The sequence below is a fragment of the Bos grunniens genome, chromosome 13 (assembly GCF_055505025.1).
Source record: "Bos grunniens cultivar Pamir isolate PY7600 chromosome 13, Bosgru_T2T1.0, whole genome shotgun sequence".
NCBI lineage: Eukaryota > Metazoa > Chordata > Mammalia > Artiodactyla > Bovidae > Bos > Bos grunniens.
This window is the reverse complement of record NC_141177.1, coordinates 30,933,036-30,957,854: the sequence shown is the minus strand read 5'-3', so window position 1 is coordinate 30,957,854 and position 24,819 is coordinate 30,933,036. Positions and strand designations below refer to the sequence as shown.

The following is a 24,819-nucleotide window of genomic DNA, read 5'->3' as shown; positions in this document are numbered from 1 at the left end:
TCACCCCCTTCTCCTCCTGCCCTCAATCTTTCCCAGCATCAAGGTCTTTTCCAATGAGTCAGCTCTTTGCATCAGGGGGCCAAAGTATTGGAGTTTCAGCTTCAGCAACAGTCCTTCCGATGAGTATTCAGCGCTGATTTCCTTTAGGATTGAATGGTTTGGTCTCGTGGCAGTCCAAGGGACTCTCAAGAGTCTTCTCCAGCACCACAATTCAAAAGCATCAATTCTTCAGCACTCAGCTTTCTTTATGGTCCAACTCTCACATCTGTACGTGACTACTGGAAGAATCATAGCTTTCACTATATGGACCTGGTGGTATCATTTTGTTGGCAAAATGATATCTCTGCTTTTTAATTTGCTGTCTGGGTGTACATAATTCTGTTATCTATATAGATATATACATATATATATATATGCCTTGATTCACATTGCTATTTATTAAAAAATCAGAATTATATTAAATTTACATACTGATTTAGAGAGGATTGATCTTTTTAATGATATTAAATCTTATCTTCCACGAATGTGCCTCCTGTTTATTTGGTGATATTTTTGTCCTGCCTTGCTTTATAATATTCCTCATAGAAATCTACTTTGTTAAATTTATTGCTAGTTATTTTATAGATTTATTACTATTTTGAGTATGAACATTTTAAATTTAATTTCAAACTTGATACTGAGAATGTAGAAAATATCACTGATGTTTGTTTATTTAAAATGACTCTCAGTTCAGTTCAGTTGCTCAGTTGTGTCCAACTCTTTGCAACCCCATGGACTGCAGCACGCCAGGCTTCCCTGTCCATCACCAACTCCTGAAGCTTGCTCAAACCCATGTCCATCAATTCGGTAATGCCATCCAGCCATCTCATCCTCTGTCGTCCCCTTCTCCTCCTGCCCTCAATCTTTTCCAGCATCAAGGTCTTTTCCAGTGAGTCAGTTCTTCACATCAGGTGGCCAAAGTATTGGAGGTTCAGCTTCAGCATCAGTTCTTACAATGAATATTCAGGAGTGATTTCCTTTGAGATTGCCTGGTTTGATCTCCTTGCAGTCCAAGGGACTCTCAAGAATCTTCTCCAACCCCACAGTTCAAAAGCATTGATTCTTCGGTGCTCAGCCTTCTTTATAGTCCAAATCTTCTCCTGAGAGAACTCCAAAATTACAACTTGCTGCTGAATAACTGTTGACAGGAGAATGTTCAGTTCATTTCAGTCGCTCAGTCGTGTCTGACTTTTTGTGACCCCATGAACCACAGTACGCTAGGCCTCCCTGTCCATCACCAACTCCCAGAGTCCACCCAAACCCATGTCCATTGTGTTGGTGGTGCCATCCAGCCATCTCATCCTCTGTCATCCCCTCTCCTCCTGCCCTCAATCTTTCCCATCATCAAGGTCTTTTCAAATGAGTCAGCTCTCCACATCAGGTGGCCAAAGTATTGGAGTTTCAGCTTCAACATCAGGCCCTCCAATGAACACTCAGGACTGATCTCCTTTAGAATGGACTGGTTGGATCTCCTTGGAGTCCAAGGGACTCTCAAGAGTCTTCTCCGACACCACAGTTCAAAAGCATCAATTCTTCGGTGCTCAGCCTTCTTTATAGTCCAACTCTCACATCCATACATGACTACTGGAAAAACCATAGCCTTGACTAGACGGACCTTTGTTGGCAAAGTAATGTCTCTGCTTTTTAATATGCTGTCTAGTTTGGTCATAACTTTCCTTCCAAGGAGTAAGCGTCTTTTAATTCCATTGCTGTAATCACCATCTGCAGTGATTTCAGAGCCCAGAAAAATAAAGTCAGCCACTGTTTCCACTGTTTCCCTATCTATTTGCCATGAAGTGATAGGCCCGGATGCCATGATCTTAGTTTTCTGAATGTTGAGCTTTAAGCCAGCTTTTTCACTCTCCTCTTTTACTTTCATCAAGAGGTTCTTTAGTTCTTCTTCACTTTCTGCCATAAGGGTGGTGTCATTTTCATATCTGAGGTTATTGATATTTCTCCTGGCAATCTTGATTCCAGCTTGTGCTTCTTCCAGCCCAGCGTTTCTCATGATGTACCCTGCATAGAAGTTAAATAATCAGGATGACAAAATACAGCCTTGACGTACTCCTTTTCCTATTTGGACCCAGTCTGTTGTTCCATGTCCAGTTCTAACTGTTGCTTCCTTACCTGTATACAGGTTACTCAAGAGGCAGGTCAGGTGGTCTGGTATTCCCATATCTTTCAGAATTTTCCACAGTTTATTGTGATCCACACAGTCAAAGGCTTTGGCATAGTCAATAAAGCAGAAATAGATGTTTTTCTGGAACTCTCTTGCTTTTTCAATGATCTAGATGATGTTAGCAATTTGATCGCTGATTCTTCTGCCTTTTCTAAAACCAGCTTGAACATCTGAAAGTTCATGGTTCACATATTCAAAAAAAAAATACCCCACATCCAAGGGCAAAGGAGAAGCCCCAGCAAGATGGTAGGAGGGGCAAAATTGCATTTAGATTCAAACCCCATAGCCATCAGAGATGCTCAGAGGGCTCAAACAAAACCGTGTGCACACCAGGAGACCCTATAGAGACTGAGCCAGACCTGCCTTTGAGTGTTTGAGTGTCTCCTGTGGAGGTATGGGTCAGCAGTGGCCTGCCTCAGAAGCAGGAGCTCTGGGTACAGCAGACCTGGGTATGGCATAAGCCCTCTTGGAGGAGGTTGCCATTAACCCCACCACAGAGGTGCCAGAACATACAAAAGACTGGGGAAACAGACTCTTGGAGGGCACAAACAAAACCTTGTATGCACCAGGACCCAGGAGAAAGGAGCAGTGACCGCACAAGAGACTGAACCAGACTTGCCAGTGAGTGTCCAGGAGTCTCCAGCAGAGGTGTGGGTCGGCAGTGGCCTGCTACAGGGTCAGGGCGCTGAGTGTGGCAGTGCCTGCACAGCACCTTTTGAAGGAGGTTGCCATTATCTTCATTACCTCCATACTTTCATTACCTTCATCACCATAGTTTGGCTTCAGGTCAAACAACAGGGAGGGAACACAGCTCCACCCATCAACAGAAAGTTGGATTAAAGTTTTACTGAGCACGGACCCGCCCATCAGAACAAGACCCAGTTTCCCCCACAGTTAGTCTCTCCCAACAGGAAGCTTCCATAAGCCTCTTATCCTTATCCATCAGAGGGCAGACAGAATGAAAACCACAATCACAGAAAACTACTCAAACTGATCACATGAACCACAGCCTTGTCTGACTCAATGAAGCTATGAGCCATGCCATGTAGGGCTACTCAAGATGGACGGGTCATGGGAGAGAGTTCTGACGTGGTCCACTGGAGAAGGAAATGACAAGCTACTTCAGTATTCTTGCCTTGAGAACCCCATGAACAGTATGAAAAAGTGAAAATGACTCTAGTCATCTCTATATATTTTTTTATTAATTCAAGAAACTTTTGATGCACTCATTGGTACTTGGGGGTATATGATAGTATCACCTGCAAATTAAAAGAATTTTGTATTTTTTACATAAAATGTATAAGTTTATTTTTCTTTACTTATTGCGTTAGGTAGAAATTTGAAAATAAAGTTGAAAAGTGCTGGGATGGGCATTCCATATTGCTCTTGATTTTTACTAACACGGGCTTTATTGTTTAGTATCTAATGTAACATTTGTTTTTTAATTTATAGGTTCATAATTTTTAGGTAATTCACTCCTATTTCTTTTTGCTTGCTTTAAAATTTATATTATTTTAAAATATATAAAATTTATATTATATCTGTGATTGTGGTTTTCATTCTGTCTGCCCTCTGATGGATAAAGATAAGAAGCTTATGGAGGCTTCCTGTTGGGAGAGACTAACTGTGGGGGAAACTGGGTCTTGTTCTGATGGGCGGGTCCGTGCTCAGTAAAACTTTAATCCAACTTTCTGTTGATGGGCGGAGCTGTGTTCCCTCCCTGTTGTTTGACCTGAGGCCAAACTATGGTGAAGGTAATGAAGGTATGGAGGTAATGAAGATAATGGCAACCTCCTTCAAAATGTGCTGTGCAGGCACTGCCACACTCAGCGCCCCTGACCCTGTAGCAGGCCACTGCTGACCCACACCTCTGCTTATTGGGAAACACATTGTATATAAAATAGTATATATATATATATATATATATATATATATGTATATATGTCTGATCATAATGAAAAGAAAATTAACTAGCGTATATTCACTACCTCGTTTAAGAAACAGAATACCACCTGGTTTTCATAACACCTTGGATAAGCCCCTCCTAATCCACAGAAATTGTGAAATAACAAATGTTTGTTTTTTTAGTAAAAATTTCAGGATACCTTTCTTACTCAGCAATAGATAACTAATACAAACTCAAAGACATGAGCAGGAAAGAAACTATTAATTTATGAGTAGAAATTAAGGATGTAGAAAATAGAGATACATAAGACAAAGGCCTGAAAGGTGAATGTTTACAGTAGCTTTGTTCATCATAGTCCTCAGCTGGAAACAACCCAAATATTCATGGACTGGTGAATAGATAACAAACTATGGTACATCCATACAACAGGATATTACCCAGCAATAAAGGGACAAACTATTTGATACATACAACAACATGGATGAATCTCATTGACACTGTGCTAAATGAAAGAGGCCAGGCACAAAAAGCTACAGAGTGCATGATTTTATTCATAGGATATTCTGGAAAAGGCAAAAATTTAGGGTCAGAAATCAGATCACTGCTGGTCAAGGGCTGGAGGTAAGGAGAGATTTCTTGCAAAGGGGGCATCGGGGAACTTTCTAGGTGATAGAAGTTGTGGTGATAGTTCCTTGACTATATATTTGTCAAAACTTATCAAACTGTATACTTTAAAAGAGTGAAGTTTACAATATGTAAATTATGTCCTCCTCAACGTGAATTAAAAAAAAGACACGCCAGAGAATCAACAAAGCCAGTTGTTTCTTTAATAAAATAACTAAAAGAGACAAACCTTCAATGTAAATGAAAGAGGAAAAAAATTACACTATCATGCAAAAGGGAATATAACTTCAGATACATGAGTGATTAAAAAAAAAAGAAACCATGTTATTTAACTTTAAGCCAATATATTTTAAAATGTAAGTTGAAATGGAAAGTTCAGGAGACTGATTACATGTGAGAATTATGTGGGTAATACAATTACTTTGCCAACAAAGGTCCGTCTAGTCAAGGCTATGGTTTTTCCAGTGGTCATGTATGGATGTGAGAGTTGGACTGTGAAGAAAGCTGAGTGCCAAAGAATTGATGCTTTTGAACTGTGGTGTTGGAGAAGACTCTTGAGAGTCCCTTGGACTCCAAGGAGATCCAACCAGTCCATTCTGAAGGAGATCAGCCCTGGGATTTCTTTGGAAGGAATGATGCTAAAGCTGAAACTCCAGTACTTTAGCCACCTCATGCAAAAAGTTGACTCATTGGAAAAGACTCATGCTGGGAGGGATTGGGGGCAGGAGGAGAAAGGGACAGCAGAGGATGAGATGGCTGGATGGCATCACTGACTCTATGGACGGGAGTTTGAGTGAACTCCAGGAGTTGGTGATGGACAGGGAGGCCTGGCATGCTGCGATTCATGGGGTCACAAAGAGTCAAACACAACTGAGAGACTGAACTGAACTGAATACAACTGGGGAGAAGCAGATGGAGGACTTTAGTGTGCATGTAACTTTTTATTCTTAAACTTAGTAGTAGGTGAGTGGGCTCATTCTTTATACCTTTCTAAATATCTGAAATTTTTAACAGTTATGTTTAGAAGAAGTATCAATACGAGGCTTCTCTGTACTGGAGAGTGACAATGGCTTGAGAATATAGGACAAAGTGGACTAACTCATAATCCTTGAGTGCTGCCTATGTGAATCCTAGAGCAGAACTTACAAGGTATTTTAAAGAATTATTTAGGCTAATTAATTAATGTACACCAGCAATGTACACCCTGGCTGCACATTAAGATCCCCTGGGGAACTGGATCCATTGTCTGCTGCTGTGCATCAAATTACCATACAACTATCTCTTGGTTTCTGCAGGTCAGGAACCTGGGTTTGGTTTATTTGGGTCCTTTAGTCTCATCTGTAGGGCTGGTGGGGAGGATCTGATTCCAGATTCACTAACATAGTTACTGGCAAGATTTAGTTCCTTGTGGGCTGTTGGACTGAGGTCTCAGTTCCTTGCTGGCTCCTGTCCAAAGGTCACATCAGTTACTTGCCAGTGGGCTTCTCCAGTCTGGCAGATTGCTTCGTCAAATCATGTGAGCCAAGAAGGGAATCAAGAGAGAATGCCAGATGAAAGTCATGGTTTTTTATAAGCTAGTCCTGTAAGTGACAGTTTGTTATTTTGGTTATATTCTATTTGTTAAAAGCAAGCCACAAAGTCTAGCCTTTACTCAAGTGAGGGGATTATACAAAGGCATGATATCAGGAAAGGGGGATCACTGGGGGCAATCTGAGATACCTGCCTACCATAGGAGCACTTAACATAGGGGTAAAATTTCATCACCATAAAATTTCAGCAAATTCACAGGTCCAGTCCACATTCAAGAGAAGGAAATTCTACACAAGTGTGGGTTATTGGGGGTCACTTTAGGGTTCTGTCAACCAAAGATAGATGAAGACTTCCTAGACTGGACACAAAAAGCATGAATCATTAAAAAAAGTAATTAATCTGTGGCTTCCCTGGTGGTTCAGTGGTTAAGAATTCACCTTGCAATACAAGGACACTGGTTCGATCCCCGGTCTGGGAAGATCCTACACACTTCGCGGCAATTGAGCCCATGTGCCACAACTAATGAGCTTGTACTCTGGAGGCCACAAGCGGCAACTACTGAAGCCATGCACCACAACTACTAAAGCCCGCGTGCCTAGAGCCTAAGCCCTGCAACAATGGAAGTCATCACAATGAGAAGCCCTTGCACGGCAACTAGAGTCGCCCTAGCTCGCAGCAACTAGAGAAGGCCCACGGGTAGCAACAAAGACCCAGCACAGCCAAAATAAATAAATTGGTATTTTTTCAAGTGATAATTTGAACTTCATCAAAATTACAACTTTCTGCTCTTTGAGAAACACCATTCAGTTCAGTTCAGTTCAGTCACTCAGTCGTGTTGGACTCTTTGCGACCCCATGAACCACAGCACGCCAGGCCTCCCTGTCCATCACTAACTCCCGGAGTCCACCCAAACCCATGTCCATTGAGTCAGTGATACCATCCAACCATCTCATCCTCTGTCGTCCCCTTCTCCTCTTGCCCTCATTCTTTCCCAGCATCAGGGTTTTTCAAATGAGTCAGCTCTTCACATCAGGTGGCCAAAGTATTGGAGTTTCAGGTTCAACATCAGACCTTCCAATGAACACCCAACACTGATCTCCTTTAGGATGGACTGGTTGGATCTCCTTTCAGTCCAAGGGACTCTCAAGAGTCTTCTCCAACACCACAGTTCAAAAGCATCAATTCTTCAGTGCTCAGCTTTCTTTATAGTCCAGCTCTCACATCCATACATGACTACTAGAAAAACCATAGCTTTGACTAGACAGACCCACTACCCTAATTGAGGGCATTTTGAGATACCCTATATTCTCAACTGTGGTTGTCCAACCCATCATCAAGTCCTCTCTGTTCTATTCTTTCCCTGTCTCTCTCTCTCTCTTCTTTCCTCCAGCTTATTCCAATACAGCTTCATAAACACCTGCCAATGAAATCAAGGTACTCTTGCCTGGACAGTTAAGGTCTTGCCTTCTTCACTGAAAGCACCAATCACTAAATTTTCATTTTTTTCAAACAAACGTCCACTGGATATTAATTTATATAAATTATACAAGATGTAAGGTTTTCTTTGAGAAGAAAAAATCCTCAGTATTTTTAAAATTATTCAACTTCCGTAACACACAGCCTTCTTGGACCATTGTACAGCAAAACTCTAGGGATGTCTCATAGGTTTACAGCATTTAAATGTACTCTCTTCTTATGGAAGTAAAGTCGTTTGGAATCAAAAACTCCCAAGAAAAAAGCAAAGAGTCTGCGAAGATAAAATTCCTCACTGACTACTGCAGAAAACTCTTACTTCCTAGGTTATGGAAAGGAGAAGTGAAACTTAACTTCTGACAATATTTTCCACTTGAAGAGACCCAGATTTGTTTCAAGAACATCTGCATACATTTACCAGAAGGTTAAAATCCTTTTCTTTGTATGCGAGAGTGACAATGGCTTAAGGCTATAGGACAAAGTGGACTGACTCATAATCCTTGATTTTCAGGTGTGCACTCTTTAGGTCATGTAGAAAAGAATTCAGTGGTTTTGTAAGTAATATAACACTCCTTTGCTACCAAGTATTAATACTATTATAATAGATCCTCAACCTTTTCTAACTAATTTAATTCACATTCTGTGGAAGTCTTTTAATTTCATGAAAAATAGATATTCAGGAATGTTTCCCAAGGATGTGACTACAGATAGAATTGACTCTAATATTCTCATGGAATTATTTGTAATAAAGTAGGAATCAGTAACCTATCATAGAGCTGATTAATAAATCTGGAAGGAAAAACTACTAAATTCATAAATATCATTACCCTCTAAGCTGTAGAGGTAAATCTGCCGGTGTGCCCCGCACTAGTGCCAGGAGGTTCAGACAGGACTATAGCAATTACTGTGCTGAGTGCTAGTGGACGACAGTCACCCCTGGAAAGGGACCCAGGACAGCACTCTGGAAACCTGGCATCTCATTCACCACAAGTTTATCATGTAGATTTGCACAGGTCATTTGTTCGTTTTTTGTCTCTCTATTACTCATTTATAGGTAAGGATCTATCTACATCCATAATAAGATTGTATCTGGGAGAATAGTGAGGAGCGCTATTCAAATGCAGGGTTTCTTTGGGGTAATAATTTATAATGTAATGCATTCTATCTCTTTTTTTTCAGGGTAAAAGAAAACACCTCACTGAAGTATTAATTCTTGACTAATCTCAAAGTAAAATAAAAGGTAGAAAAATGTAGGGTCCACATATTCATTCAGACATGCAAGTATTCTGGTTCCATTCTTCGTACTGGGTTCTCTGGGCAATTGATGTGAGCATCGAATTAAAAACAAATAATGGATTCTTTGTAAAACAGAGTATTTGTTTCATATAAATGAAGATGGAAGTCATGATAAGACTCATAACACTATCCAAAGTTATAGGCAGTTATTTTCTTACCTCTGGGATTATGACTAGACCAAATATTAAGCCAAAAAGGACAAGGTTAACTCCATACATCCATCGGAGGAAGATGAAATATGATGCCACCGAAGAACCAAAGTGACCTGAAGAGAAGTAAGTGTTACAGAAGGAGAATGGTAACATTGCCAAGCACTGTATGTGTGTGATGGGTACAATTTGCATGTCAGTCTGTGGAACACATATCTCTTCTTTTTTTTTTCAAATAAAAAGGGCTTAACCGATCTGCCTAAGTTCCTACAATCAGAAAGTGAAGAAGCACAATTTAAATTCTGGTCTAACTAGTCCAAAGCCCATTCCTTTTTCTAATACAACAGAACCTATGATAAACTAACCCGTTGGTCCAGGACACAGTCCAAACCCTTGGAAAACCCTTTAGCAAACCAACTAAAAACAGGGACACCAAAATACTCACTTTCAATGTCCTTGATCTTCATTTCCCAGGGGATACACTGAGTCTTGAAATTATGAAAGTCTCTTTTAAACTTGACCCATTTCTGAAATTAAACAGACAACACCCTCAGTTCATTAACATGCTGCTTTGGGGCTTGGAGGTGCATGTGGATGTTGACATGTCAACACGAGGTCAACAGGTGAGTGAGGCTGTCGCGCTGGAGCTGTTGAGACCAGGCTGTCTGAGGTGGAGGCTCACATCATCACTTTCAAAGCTAGGTGTGAGTGAGAGAGAAGCCAGGGCAACACAATGTCTTGCAACTTTCTATAATGCTGATAAAATTTCAGGTTTGGACAGTTTACATATGAACTTAGAAAGTCTATGTATAATTTCTGATTTGGGGAATCAAATTAGTTTAGCAAACTCTTATGTAACTTCCTTCATCTAAAACCAAAAATTCAAGGGAAAAAAAAATCTCACACCTACAACTGGCAGATGGTCGAGTGCCTTAATCTCATAGGAACTGTTGCTAAACTATAAGACTGAAGGCAGTGCTAAAAGAGATCTCAGCCCCAGGTGTCCCATTCTTCTTCCAGTGAAACGGCAGCCTGTGTTTTTTTTTTAACCCCGCTAACATTAGTTAGGAAGGCATTATGCCCCTTTCCAGGGTCTACTCCAGCTCCAACTCTCACTTTTTACCAGTCAGAAACCTGAGCAGCTGTCTGCTGGCTGCATGAAAATCTGTCAACTCTTTCAGGGGATGCTCTTCAGCAGTCCTACCCCCTGAAAATAAATCCATTTGGAATTTTTTTTAAAACTTATAGAAAATAGCAGGCAAAGATAAAGTAAAGAGAAAATTCTAAGATCAGTTTCTATCATTACAAAGGTCTCAAAAGAACTTGTTCATGAAGGAAATGAGATTTTCATTTGTAAATTCATTAAAACATAAAAGGGAAAATTTACCTGAAGGAACCAGATGGACTTCCAGATGTAAAGGCTTTGACTATATAGTTATTGGATAATTACTGTATAAGGAAGGAAACCACCTGTCAGAAGGGAGATGGTCACAGATGCCAAGGAGAAGAGGGACCCATCAGCAAAGGACAGGTTCATAATAATGGCAAAGATCTTCCTAAGATGAGCAGGGATGTGGGGACACTGGCTAACCCAATCCCATTGCTTCTTCTACCTTTCCTAGTTCTGATTCTGTGCTTGAAAACCATCTTCGGTTTATTTGGCTTCTTATGTAGGTCTGTCTATAAGGAAAGCATTTGCCTGTCACCTAGGCTGTGAATATTTTGATTTCTATGGCAGTAATTTTTTTCACTGCAAATTAGTAGATTGGAATTGGAATAATAATTCATGTGTACATGTTAAGTCATGTCTGACAACCCCATGGATGGTAGCCCACCAGGCTCTGTCCATGGAATTTCCCAGGCAAGAATACTGGAGTGGGTTGCCATTTCCTACTTCAGGGGATCTTCCTGACCCAGGGATTGAACCTGCATCTCCTCCAGTGGATTCTTTACCACCGAGCCACTTGGGAAGCCTGGGATTATTGTTTAGCTTCCCATAAAACTGTATTGGGATTCCCTGGTGGCTCAGATGGTAAAGAATCTGCCTGCAGTGTGGGAGACCTGGGTTGGGAAGATCCTGGAGGAGGGCATGGTAACCCACTCCAGTATTCTTGCCTGGAGAATCTCATGGACAGAGGAGCCTGGCAGGCTACAGTCCATGGGGTCGCAAAGAGTCAGACACGACTGAGCGACTAAGCATAGCACATAACTGTACTATCAAAAATAAAAGACACTGTTATGAACTTCAAATTTTTCAGTTCTTGCATTGGTTATTCCTCCTTGTAAATTAGTAATCTGGTATCTGATTTTATATATTTGTCTCATAAGCTTTGTTAATGTAAGTCCTTCCCTGAGAGACAGATCCTCTATCAGGGTGCTGATAAAATCAGTATAAAATATAGCTTTGCGAGGCTAAGGATCAATGGAGTAATGCATGTTGCCAAGTGAGGCCCTTGGAGACACAGTCTGCCAGTCTTGTCACTTGGCAACCACTTGCAGCCCCTCAAGGCTGAGGGCATCTCAGCCTAAAAGTGATGCCTGGAGGTGGGGGGCATAGGCAGAGAGAGGTCTGGGAGAAGCTCAGCATTGAAACTCTTATTCTTCATTGATTTAGAGCATCAGAAAACTGAGCCTGGGTGTGGGTGGGAGAAGACGTCAACTCCCCCAGAACTGTGTGACACGGTAGCTGCCCCCTCGGACGGGGTTCCTGGCTGTGTGTGTCATCTTGCTCTTCAGCTGTATATAGGAGAAAAGATTTCAAACAGCAGTCAAATGAGACACGGCACATCCTGCCTGTGGATGATACCTGAATCTGAATAACCAAAAACGACCAGTGAAGCCTGAGAAATAGTGTGAAAAACAAGGAAAAAGAGATTCTTTCTTTCAGGTTTTTAGAAAGTATTTCCTCCAGGATACATAATTAAATTTTGAGAGACGGTTCAATATTCTTGCTTGCATATGTGCTTAGTCACTCAGTCTTGTCCAACTCTTTGTGACCCCACAGACTGTAGGCCTCCAGGCTCCTCTGTCCATGAGATTTTCCAGGTGAGAATACTAGAGTGGGTTACCATTTTCTATGCCATCAATATTAGCAGGATACAAAAAACATGGCTTCTAAAGTACAGGATGGCAATTAGAGTTTTAAAAAAGAATATGGGGTATGTGTGTGGGGGGCAGAATTCCCTGGCAGCCCAGTGGTTTAGGACTCTGCATTTTCACTGCTGAGGGAATGGGTTCAATCCTTGGTCCAGGGAACTAAGATCCCACAAGCCTTGTGGCTGGAAAATAAAAGAATACAGGTGAAGTATGGAAGAATTGATTACAAGATTGCTAAAAGTTCAGTAATAGAATGAAAATAAACATTATACTTTAACTGAGACAAAAGAAAATTGATCCAATGATACTGAAAATAAACCTGAGAAATTTCTGAGATGCAGAGAGAGAATAAGCAAAGAATTAAAAATCGTGAGGGAAAGTAAATGCAAAGAGTGAGGAATTGGCAGCCATCCTTCTCCTAGTGCAGAAGCTGGAACTGTTTGAACAGAAACAAATTAGATCATTCATCAGACATATTTGAAGAATACGTTCCTCAGTTGAGAAGAAAATTCTGAGTGTGCAGTTAAACGATAAATGGTTTTTAGATAAAAATTAATGTGACCCATAGATAGTTGTCAGGCAACTATAATGGAAAAGGAAGAAAAAATAATATTAGGGATAAAAAAGATTTAAACTCAACATATATAAAATGTAGTTACAAAAATTATGAGACTATCTATATGCAATTTTCTGTTAATACATATGAAACTCTTAATGAAAGGATCAAGTCTGGGAAGATAAAAAATATCAAAATGACCCCAAGAAGAAGTTAAACCTTGACTATCCCAATTGGAAAAACATTAAAAAATTATCAAGATATTCTATAAAATGCTTCCTGACCTGTATAGTTTTGAGGATGTCATCTTTCAATTTTCAAAAAAAAAAAAAAAACATGCTCCTCAAGCTGATTTACAGCATAAAAGGGAGGTAATGCTATTCGTTTAATGTTACAAAGCAAGTACCACCCTAATATTAAAATATGCCAGGACAGCATGCATGTGTGTGTGTGCACACATAAATTCAATCAATCTTGCGAAATTTTATGTAAAAATTATAAATAAAATACCTGAAAATCAGATGTGCCTGATAAAACTAAGTTTATGAACATATGGGAAAAGTATTTAACAAAATTTAACATCTATTTATCTTACGAAGTATCACTATGAACAAAGCTAGTGGAGGTGTTGGAATTCCAGCTGAGCTATTTCAAATCCTAAAAGATGATGCTATTAAGTGCCTCATTTAATATGCCAGCAAATTTGCAAAACTCAGCAGTGGCCACAGGACTGGAAAAGGTCAGTTTTCATTCCAACACCAAAGAAAGGCAATGCTGAAGAATGTTCAAACTACTGCACAATTGCACTCATCTCAAACGCTAGCAAAGCAATGCTCAAAATTCTCCAAGCCAGGTTTCAATAGTATGTGAACCGAGAACTTCCAGATGTTCAAGCTGGATTTAGAAAAGGCAGAGGAACCAGAGATCAAATTGCCAATATCCACTGGATCATTGAAAAAGCAAGAGAGTTCCAGGAAAACATCTACTGCTTTATTAACTATGCCAAAGCTTTTGACTGTGTGGATCACAATGAACTGTGGAACATTCTTAAAGAGATGGGAATACCAGACGACCTGACCAGCCTCTTGAGAAATCTGTATGCAGGTCAAGAAGCAACAGTTAGAACCAGACATGGAACAATGGACTGGTTCCACATTGGGAAAGGAATACATCAAGGCTGTTATATTGTCACCCTGCTTATTTAACTTATATGCAGAGTACATCATGAGAAACGCTGGGCTGGAAGAAGCACAAGCTGGAATCAAGATTACCGGGAGAAATATCAATAACCTCAGATATGCAGATGACAGCACCATTATGGCAGAAAGTGAAGAAACACTAAAGAGCCTCTTGATGAAAGTGAAAGAGGAGAGTGAAAAAGCTGGTTTAAAACTCAGCGTTCAAAAAACTAAGACCATGGCTTCTGGTCCCATCACTTCATGGCAAATAGATGGGGAAACAGTGACAGACTTTATTTTCTTGGGATCCAAAATCACTGCAGATGGTGACAGCAGCCATGAAATTAAAAGATGTCTGCTCCTTGGAAGAAAAGCCATGACAAATCTAGACAGCATATTAAAAAGCAGAGACATTACTTTGCTGACAAAGGAGGTATGTTTAGTCAAAGCTATGGTTTTGACTATACTGGAAAAACCATAGCTATGGTTATATATGTATGTATGGATGTATGGATGTAAGAGTTAGACCATAAAGAAAGCTGAGTGTGGGAGAATTGATGCTTTTGAACTATCATGTTTGAGAAGACTCTTGAGAGTCCCTTGGGACTGCAAGGAAATCAAACCAGTGAGTCCTAAAGGAAATCAGTCCTAAATATTCATTGGAAGGACTGTTGCTGAAGCTGAAGCTCCAATACTCTGGCCACCTGATGCAAAGAACTGACACTGGGAAAGACCCTGATGCTGGGAAAGATTGAAGGCAGGAGGAGAATGGGATGACAGAGAATGAGATGGTTGGATGGCATTGCTGACTCAATGGACATGAGTTTGAGCAAGCTCTGGGAGTTGGTGATGGGCAGGGAAGCCTGGCATTTTGCAGTCCATGGGGTCGCAAAGAGCTGGACACAACTGAGCAACTAAACTAAACTGAATTGAACATCTATTTGGAAATTCCGATAAAATGGAAGTCTTATTAAATTATAAATAAAAGGATAGTTTCTTATTGTGAGAAAGAAAATCTATTTCAAAGTTGTCAAGGTAACAACTCTCATCAATCTAATGTGAAACATCGGAATAATTTTCATTAAAGTAATGGAAAAGCAAAGAGACTTATGATCACCATCATCAACTGAAACTGTTCTAGTATTGCTAATCTGCAGTTCAGGACAGGAATGACTTAGAACTCAAGAAAAATATCTTTACATACACAATTAGATGAAAGTGATTAAAACTAATAAGGAAGTACAATAGAGGAAGCAGATTAAAAATGAATATTCAAATACACAGTTTTCCTGCATACCAGCAATATCTAGTTATTAAATAAAAGGAAAAATAATCTCATTCACAAAAGCAACCAAAATGTAAATTTTGTAGAAATAACATATAACATAGAAAAGATCTATATGAAGAAAATGACAAACTTTGCTGAAGGATTTAAAACTAAATCTTGAGAAATTATGATATTCTTAGATGTGAAGACTGGATATTCTACAGATAAGTTTTCCCAAATTAAACCAAAAATTTAAAAAATTTCCACTCTATTTTGTGGTTTAAGGAGAATAAAATTGACTACATTAAAAAAAATTTCCAATAAAAATCTCAATGGACTATACTGGAAATTGGCAAAGTGATTTTAAAATTGCATATGGAAAAAAAAACAATGCTAGTAAAACATAACAAAATGCAAATGGAAACATAGGAAAGACTGGCCAAGACATTTTTGAGAAAGAAAGGTAAAAAGAGGAAGGCTTATGAGCCATTAGACTGAATCAATAGTTGAAATGATGAATTCAAATAAAAGTTCCAAAAAAGGCCCTATACAAGAACTAAGTGAATGAAAATGATAGTTTTTCAGATCAGTAGGTAAAAGAAAGATACTTCCATAGTTTCATAGTTAAATATCCAATTAGAGGTCATTACTTTAGCTTGAATTGGAAGCCCAGGTTATGACATAACACACCAGAGCTGTCCTTGACACCCTGTTGACATCACTGTTTGTCTTCTGTGTGACTCTGATTAAACCATGGCCCTTCTGGGTCTCTGCCAAACCAAAGTCTTGATTTGGGGGCTTGGAAAATAATATCCCAGTGATTCAACACCATTAATTCTGTGAGTTTAGTTCTTCACTGGAGGGAAACAAGTCTCCAGTATATTGAAGCCTTCACAGTTAATCAGAGAGAAATGGACAGTTGGTTTCATTCCTGGATAAATTAGAATGACTGACTGGACCTCAGACTCAGGATTCTGGGGGAGGTGGACACAAGTTGTGAAGCCAGGCAGGTGCTTGCGATGGTCAGGAACTGAGCAAGTCCTCCCATAGGTTTGCAGCCTCCAAACCACACACCTTAGCCATCAGCATCCTATAGGCGTAGAGTCGCTTGCCTTTGCCCTTTCCCAAGGCTCCTTCATACTTCTCCACAAATTCTTGGGCCTCCCTGGTTAGAGGAGGGAATAAGGCAGAAATTTAATTAACACCCAAGCAAAAGAAATCTGAACTATGAAAGCATATATATGGCCGAGGGCCTTGAGTGTTTTATACCCCTAGTTTAGAATGTAAGTTCCACGAAGGCAGGACATTTTGTCTGTTTTGTCCACTGGAGTTTCCCAAATGCCAAGGACAGTGATTGGTACATGGTTGGCACCTGTAGGCAGAATTTCGGCTTCCATGACCTTCACCCCCTTGTGAATAGCAAAAGGAATTTTGCAGATGTAATTAAGATTACTGACTTTAACCTAGCGAGATTACACTGGATATTTGGAAGGCTCAACATCACATGAGCCCTTAGAAAAAGAAGAGGAAGGCAGAAGAGTCAGAGAGAGATGTGGCAAAAAAGGAAATCAGAGAAATTAGAATAAGGAGAATCCTCTCTCCTCTGTTGCTGGGGCCCTTCTGGAGGATGCCACATTGGAGAGCAAGAGAAGAAAATGAATTTCTATCAAAAGTCAGTGAACCTGGAAGAGGACCTCGAGTCCCAGGTGGGAGGGAACCATAGCCCTGCTGATCCCTTGATTTAGCCTGGTGAGACCCTGAGCAAAGAATCCAGCCACACTATGCTGAACTTGTGACCAACAGGATTGTGAGCTAATAAACTGTCTTAAGCTATTAAATTTGTAGTATTTTGTTAGAGCAGCAATAAAAAAAAAAAATACAGCATTCACTAGATATTTTTAGAGTGCATGAACATTGAATGAGTGAGTGAACATCCAAAGAAGACTGCATGAGAAACACATGGATAGGTCTCTCTGTTGAATACTTTGGGTCAAATGCTGGAGCTAGTGAGGGCTGGCTTCTGAGAACTGATTGTTAAATACTCAGAAACTTGGTCCACCAATTATTAAACTATTGATAACTTGAAACTGGCCATGGTGGGAGTATTTAGACTATGGGAATCAGCAAGTGTTCCACATCAGGGCTCTCCCATGCCAACACCCAAAGAATCAGTTTATCAGCAACCACTGGATAAGACCATACAAGTAGTTGAAGAATTAAATCCATCTCAGCGTGGGTGGAAGAAGACATTGGGTGTCTGGCTGCTGTTGCTCGGGCTCTCCTGCTGGCAACATAACCTACACTACCTCCAAAGTGCAAATGCAGGTAGTTGCTACCTGTCAAAGTTACATTCTAACCTGGGTTTAATCCCAGGACTGGTTTTATTAGGATGTCTCAGTGATGTCCCAATGTTAATGAGGCCATCTGTGTAGCTTCTGGGTCTGGGGTCAAAAGCAGGGCTGTATGGGATTAAGGCTCCTTGGTGGGGTCAGCCCCTGCTCCCCCCAGGCTGCAGTCATTCTGGCAGTGAGTTATCTGTGACTACCAATGACTCCAGGACAACAAAGAATGTTTTCATGAAACTCATATTTTTGTCCTCTTCCTATATTTCACGAGTGGGTAGGGACTCCTAGGCATTCAGGGTTTGTGAGTTTGAACGTGACAACATTTTAAGATTTGGTAACTTTGGATAAAAAATCTCAAACATAAGAGCCAGATCTTATGCCTGAGCCACTGAACCTGGCACCAAATGCTTCTTTTCTTGACATTCAGACTGTGTCCAGAAACCCAGAGAGCCCTCAGAAGAACAGAGGTCCCTGCTCAGAACTGGATACAAACTCTAAGGATCATTCACTGCAAACAGACCAAGCAGTCTAACAATTTTGATGGATGCAACAAGCTTTTTTGGATCAGTAAAAGTGTATAAATAATCACAACTAACATTTTTATAGCAAATCCTTTTACATCTGTTATCTGTGATCCATGTGCTTCCTTACTAGAAATAGTAGTTGGTTTATGGAAACACTGGCTCTTGCCCTGCACTTCCCAACTGCTGCAAATCCTCTTTTTTTTTTGGTCATGTTGTGTGGCTTGCAGGATCTTAGTTCCAAAACCAGGGATTGAACCCATGACTTTGGCAGTGAAATTGTGGAGGTCTAATCACTGGACAACCGGGGGAAGTCCCTGCAAATCTTCCTTCTGTAGGGTGCTCCTGTCCCCTCCTTTTCCCCTCCTTTCAAACGGGGAACTTCATGCAAGCTCATCTCTCCTCTTCCTCAAACCAGATGGTGTGTGAAAAATGAAGCGAAAGGGCAAAAGAGATGGGATCCTTTGCTTTGTGTAAAGTTCTAGGGGCCTGAATCTCAAGGTCACTTTTTTTTTCAAGGTCACTTTTGACATGTGGTTATCAACCCCTCAGGCCCCTCCAACACTCAGGAGAGGAGGAAGCCATTGAGGCATGGCTTTCCTCAGTAGCCACCCACAGACAGCACTTCAGGAGCCCCTCACATTGCCCTAGAAAGACCCTCCTTGTTGATAAAGTGGCCCAAATAACAGTTTGAAAGACACATCAGGGTGGCCAGTGATTACTGCTGGGAGAAAAGGGGTTTATTGTGTGGCTTTAGTGCCAGAGAGAGCCAGGCAAGATTCTGTGCCTCCTGGGGTGGCAGTTTTCATCTAGAAATGGGCCTGATATTATGAGATTTAAATATGTGGATGCAGACCATGTGACCACAGTGGTTTCATTTAGCAAGCAGTCACTCTTCTCCTTCTGGGGAAATATCAGCTCCTAAAGTGGACAGCTGATAAAGAGTCTTTGCTAGCACAGGGGGCTGCTGTGAAGGGCCTTCTTCTCCGCAGGGGTCTGGACAAGGGACTCAGCAATGCAGCCTTCCACAACAGGGATACTCTGAAGTTGATCCAAAGTATCTCTCAGAGAGACCAGATACATCCAAAAACCCACCGCTGGTGAAGCAGATCAGATTTAAAATCACACTTAATTTTGCAATGCAGAGGTACAAATAGACACAGGGCAGCCTGAGTTTGACAGCATCCTTGCAGAGCTTTGCTGTCCCATGCAGAACACTGGGAAAGTGTATGAGTCAGCCAGAAATGCAGAAGACATCTAGATTAAGGTAGGGGACACAGATGGCCAAAGAGAGGTGGCCAGAGATTGGAGATGGCCAGATGTTGAAGGTAATTTGGACTACGCTGGTTTGGTGTCTCCCTTTGGCTCCAAGCGGTTTTTATTTTTCAGTTGTGGAGGCAAAGATCAAACAGATGCTGAACTCACTCTGAGTGGAAACTCAAAGCCAGGCCTAGAGATGTCACTGAATCAATCTAAAGGTACCTGAGGCTAACCAAGCATACCTGACTTCCCATATGTGTTGGTTTTCAACTATGTCAACAGATTTCTTGACATTCCTCCCTTTAAAATGGAGAAATGAATTTTTCTCCCCTTGAATGTGGGCCAAACTCAGCAATGTGCCTCCAAGGAATAGAAAGTGGTAAAAGTGACAACTTATGACTTCTGAGACTAGGACTTCTGAAACTAGGTGTCGTGACTTTCCCCTTGAAATCTCTCTCTTTTAGAGGAAGCTAGCTGTCATGTTATGAGGATACTTAAGCAGCCTATGGAGAGGCCCATATGGAGAGAAACTGGGGCCCCTACTAATAATCAGAACCACCTTGTCATCCATGTATATGAGCAACCTTGGAAGTGGCTTCACCACCCCCAGTCATCTGAAGGCTGAAGCCCTGACCAACAACTTGACTCAACCTTATGAGAGACTGTCAGGAAGCATTTAACAGGCTTCCTGTGTGCTGTTTTGGATCTGTCAGGAATTCTCTGCTCCGTATTAATTCCTGAATATTTAGGAATTAAGAGGAGAGGCAAGCCTCTCCCAGGACTGAGGAATCCAGGCATTTCCTTCATTAGTGTTTCTATACAGTGATAAGTACCCTCTTCCTTCTTGTGAGTTCAGTTCAGTTCAGTTCAGACACTCAGTCGTGTCTGACTCTTTGTGACCCCATGAATTGCAGCACACCAGGCCTCCCTGTCCATCACCAACTCCCGGAGTTCACTCAGACTCACGTCCATCGAGTCAGTGATGCCATCCAGCCATCTCATCCTCTGTCGTCCCTTTCTCCTCCTGCCCCCAATCCCTCCCAGCATCAAAGTCTTTTCCAATGAGTCAACTCTTCGCATGAGGTGGCCAAAGTACTGGAGTTTCAGCTTTAGCATCATTCCTTCCAAAGAAATCCCAGGGCTGATCTCCTTCAGAATGGACTGGTTGGATCTCCTTGCAGTCCAAGGGACTCTCAAGAGTCTTCTCCAACACCACAGTTCAAAAGCATCAATTCTTCGGCCATACGGTAAAAGTGATTGTTTACAAATCTCTCTCTTTAATATGGATTGCATATGTTTTGTAAGTCTGGAATTTTAATCTTTATCTTTGCTGAGAATAACTACTTTGTAAGACAGTATATATGCCCACACCATGTTGATTAAAACACCTTTGCTCCATCAGAGCTCTGGTCCCCGTGTCTTTCTTTCTCTCTCTCTCTCTCTTTTTCAGGCTGATCACCTGCAGCTCAGAGGCTCTCTGAGTTCACTTTCCTGTCCAGCTTCTAAGACCCTCTCGAGAAGGTGCTCTGCACCTTCACCCCATCGAGAGGGTGCTTGAGGCCTCCGTGAACAGAGCAAGCCCCGTGCAGGGGCTTTATTGGCTTTCTGTGTAAACGAAGGAATATCAGCCTGTTTCTCTCCTTTACTTTCTTTTCATCGACTCTGGACCACCAAGTTCCGGTCCATTAAAGGACCTCAACAAGAGACTCCAAGTTAGAGCCACCAGCTAAACTGATCCTGAATTTCTGACTAACAGAAGATAACACATGTTTTTTTACTGTTTTCAATTATTAAGTTTTAGGGTAATTTATTACATAGCACTGGAAAATTAATAACCGATAGAATCCAAACCACTGATCTCTTTGGTGCATATACATTTAGGATTGTTCTGTTTGCGTGGTATATTGACCCTTTTATCATTATGTTTTTTTTCTTGCTCAGCTGTGACCAACTCTTTGCGACCCCATGGACTACAGCATGCTGGGTTTCCCTGTCCTTCACTATCTTCTGGAGTTTGCTCAAACTCATATCCACTGAATCAGTGATGCCAGCCAACTATCTCATCCTCTGTTGTCCCCTTCTCCTCCTGCCTTTAATCTTTCCCAGCATCAGGGTCTTTTCCAATGAGTTGGCTCTTTACATCAGGTGGCCAAAGTATTGGAGCTTCAGCTTAGCAAGAGTCCTTCCAATGAATATTCAGGGTTGATTTCCTTTAGGATAGACTGGCTTGATCTCTGTCAGGGACTCTCAAGAGTCTTCTCCAGCACCACAGTTCTAAAGCATCAGTTCTTTGGTGCTCAGCCTTCTTTATGGTCCAACTCTAACATCCTTACATGATGACTGGAAAAAACCATAGCTTTGATATATGGACCTTTGTTGACAAAATAATATCTCTGCTTTTTAATATGCTGTCTAGGTTGGTCATAACTTTTCTTCTAAGGAGCAAGTGTCTTTTAATTTCATGGCAGCAGTCACCATCTGCAGGGATTTTGGATCCCAAGAAAATAAAGTCTGTCACTGTTTCCATTGTTTCCCCATCTATTTGCCATGAAGTGATGGGACTAAAAGCCATGATTTTAGTTTTTTGAATGTTGAGTTTTAAGCCAGCTTTTTACTCTCCTCTTTCAGTTTCATCAACAGGCTCTTCAGTTCCTCTTCACTTTCATAAGAGTGGTGTCATCTGCATATCTAAGGTTACTGATATTTCTCCCAGCAGTCTTGATTCCAGCTTGTGCTTTATCCAGCCTGGCATTGCCTATGATGTACTCTGCATATAATTAAATAAGCAGTGTGACAATATACAGTCTAGATGTTCTTTCCCAATTTGGAACCAGTCCGTTGTTCCATGTCTGATTCTAACTGTTACTTTTTGAGCTGCCTACAGGTTTCTCAGGAGGCGGTAAGTGTTAGTCACTCAGTCGTGTCCAACTCTTTGTGATCCTATGGACTATAGCCAACCAGGCTCCTCTGTCCATGGGATTCTCCAGGCAAGAATACTGGAGTGGGTTGCCGTTCCCTTCTCCTTGGGAGCTTCCTGACCCAGGGATCGAACCAAGGTCTCCTGCATTGCAGGCAGATACTTTACCGTCTGAGCCACCTGAGAAGCCCAGGTAAGGTGGTATTCCCATCTCTTTAATAATTTTTTATAGTTTCTTGTTATCCACAAAGTCAAAGCCTTTAGTGTAGTAAATAAAGCAGAAGCAGATGTTTTTCTGGAATTCCCCTGCTTTTTCTATGATCCATCAAATGTTGGCAATGTGATATCTTGTTCTTCTGCCTTTTCTAAACTCAGATTGTATACCTGGAAGTTCTCAGTTCACATACTATTGAAGCCTAGCTTGAAGGATTTTGAGCATTACCTTGCTAGCCTGTGAAATGAGTGCAATTGTGCAGTACTTTGAGCATTCTGTGGCACTGGAATGAAAATTGACTTTTTCCAGTCCTGTGGCCAGTGCTAAGGCATATTGAATGCAGCACTTTTACAGCATCACCTTTTAGGATTTTAAATAGCTCAGCTGGAATTCCATCACCTCCACTAGCTTTGTTTATAGTGATGCTTCCTAAGGCCCACTTGACCTCACACTCCAGGATGTCTGGCTCTAGATGAGTGATCACACCATCGCAGTTATCTGGGTCATCAAGGTCTTCTTTGTACAGTTCTTCTGTGTAGTCTTGCCACCTCTTCTTAATATCTTCTGCTTCTGTTAGGTCCATACCATTTCTGTCCTTTATTGTGCCCATCTTTGCATGAAATGTTCCCTTGGTATCTCTAATTTTCTTGAAGAGATCTCTAGTCTTTCCCATTTTGTTGTTTTCCTCTATTTCTTTACATTGTTCACTTAAGGCTTTCTTATCTCTCCTTGCTATTCTTTAGAACTCTGCATTTAGATGAGTATCTCTCTCCTTTTCCCTTTGCCTTTCACTTCTTTTCTCAGTTGTTTGTAAGGCCTCCTCAGACAACCATTTTGCCTTGTTGCATTTCTTTTTCTTGGGGATGGTTTTGATCACTGACTCCAGCACTCTGTCCATAATTCTTCTGGCACTCTATCAGATCTAATTTCTTGAGTCTATTTGTCACTTCTACTGTATAATCATAAGGGATTTTATTTAGGTCATGCAGTTTTCCTGGCCTAGTGGTTTTCCCTACTTTCTTCAATTTAAGTCTGAATTTTGCAATAAGGAGTTCAGTCAGCTCCTGGTTTTGCTTTTGTTGACTGTATAGAGCTTATCCATTTTCAGCTGCAAAGAATATAATCAATCTGATTTTGGTATTGACCATCTGGTGACATCCCTGTGTAGAGTTGTCTCTTGTGTTTTGGGAAGAGGGTGTTTGCTATGACCAGCACATTCTCTTGGTAAAAGTCTGTTAGTTTTTGTCCTGCTTTATTTTGTACTCCAAGGCCAAACTTGCCTGTTGCTCTAGGTATCTCTTGACTTCTTACTTTTGCATTCCAGTCCCCTACGATGAAAAGGACACCTTTTTTTTTTTTTTTTGGTGTTAGTTCTACAAGGTCTTGTAGGTCTTCATAGAATCATTCAACTTCAGCTTCTTTGGCATTAGTGGTTGGGGCATAGACTTGGATTACTGTTATTGAATGGTTTGCTTTGAAATGAATCGAGATCATTCTGTCATTTTTGAGATTGCACCCGAGTGCTGCATTTTGGACTCTTTTGTTGATTAGGAGGACTAGTCCATTTCTTCTAAGGGATTCTTGCCCACAGTTGTACATATGGTCATCTGAATTAAATTTACCCATTCCCGTCCATTTAGTTCACTGATTCCTAAAATGTTGACGTTCACTCTTGCCATCTCATTATATAGTGTCCCTCTATAACCTTGGTGATTTTCTTTGCTCTGAAATTGACTTTGACATTTACATAGCTTCTCCTACTTTCTTTTGGTTAATTTTTCATGGTGTATTTTCTGCCATTCTTTACTTGCAGCTTATGTATATCATATTTAAAGTGAGTTTCTTATAGACTGCATGTACTTGGATCATCTTTTAAATCCAGTCTGCCAATCTCTGTCTTTTAATTGATATATTTAGACCACTAACATAATTATTTAGATGTTACAGTTTAAATACAACATTTTATTTCTTGTTTTCTGTTTTTCATTTCTACTTGCCTTCTTCCCTGTCTTCCTGAACATTTTTTTAGAATTCAATTTTGTTTAACCTGCAGTGTTTTTTAGTATATCAATTTGTATAGCCTTTTCAATAGTTGCTCTAGGCATTACTATGTGTCGACCTATATCTGTCGTCCATCTATCTGTTATCTACCTATCTATATGTATTATCAAAACTTATGGATTCATTTTACTAGCTAGAGTGAAGTGTAGAGCCTTATTTCTCTTTATGTCACTTTATCCTACTCATTTATAATGGTCTTAACTATTTT

The 24,819-nt window shown here is 40.7% G+C and overlaps 1 protein-coding gene across 1 annotated transcript in view; it reads right to left on the bottom strand.

Moving 5' to 3' along the window:
• TMC2 (transmembrane channel like 2) overlaps positions 1-24,819 on the bottom strand; it is a 76,454-nt gene that overhangs the window by 41,560 nt on the left and 10,075 nt on the right. Inside the window, exons 3-5 of the mRNA XM_086333114.1 lie at positions 16,368-16,458; positions 9,642-9,723; positions 9,206-9,312 (exon numbers count right to left, since the gene is read on the bottom strand). Of these exons, the coding sequence (XP_086189240.1) occupies positions 9,206-9,312; positions 9,642-9,723; positions 16,368-16,458 (280 nt within the window). The remainder of the gene's footprint in view (positions 1-9,205; positions 9,313-9,641; positions 9,724-16,367; positions 16,459-24,819) is intronic.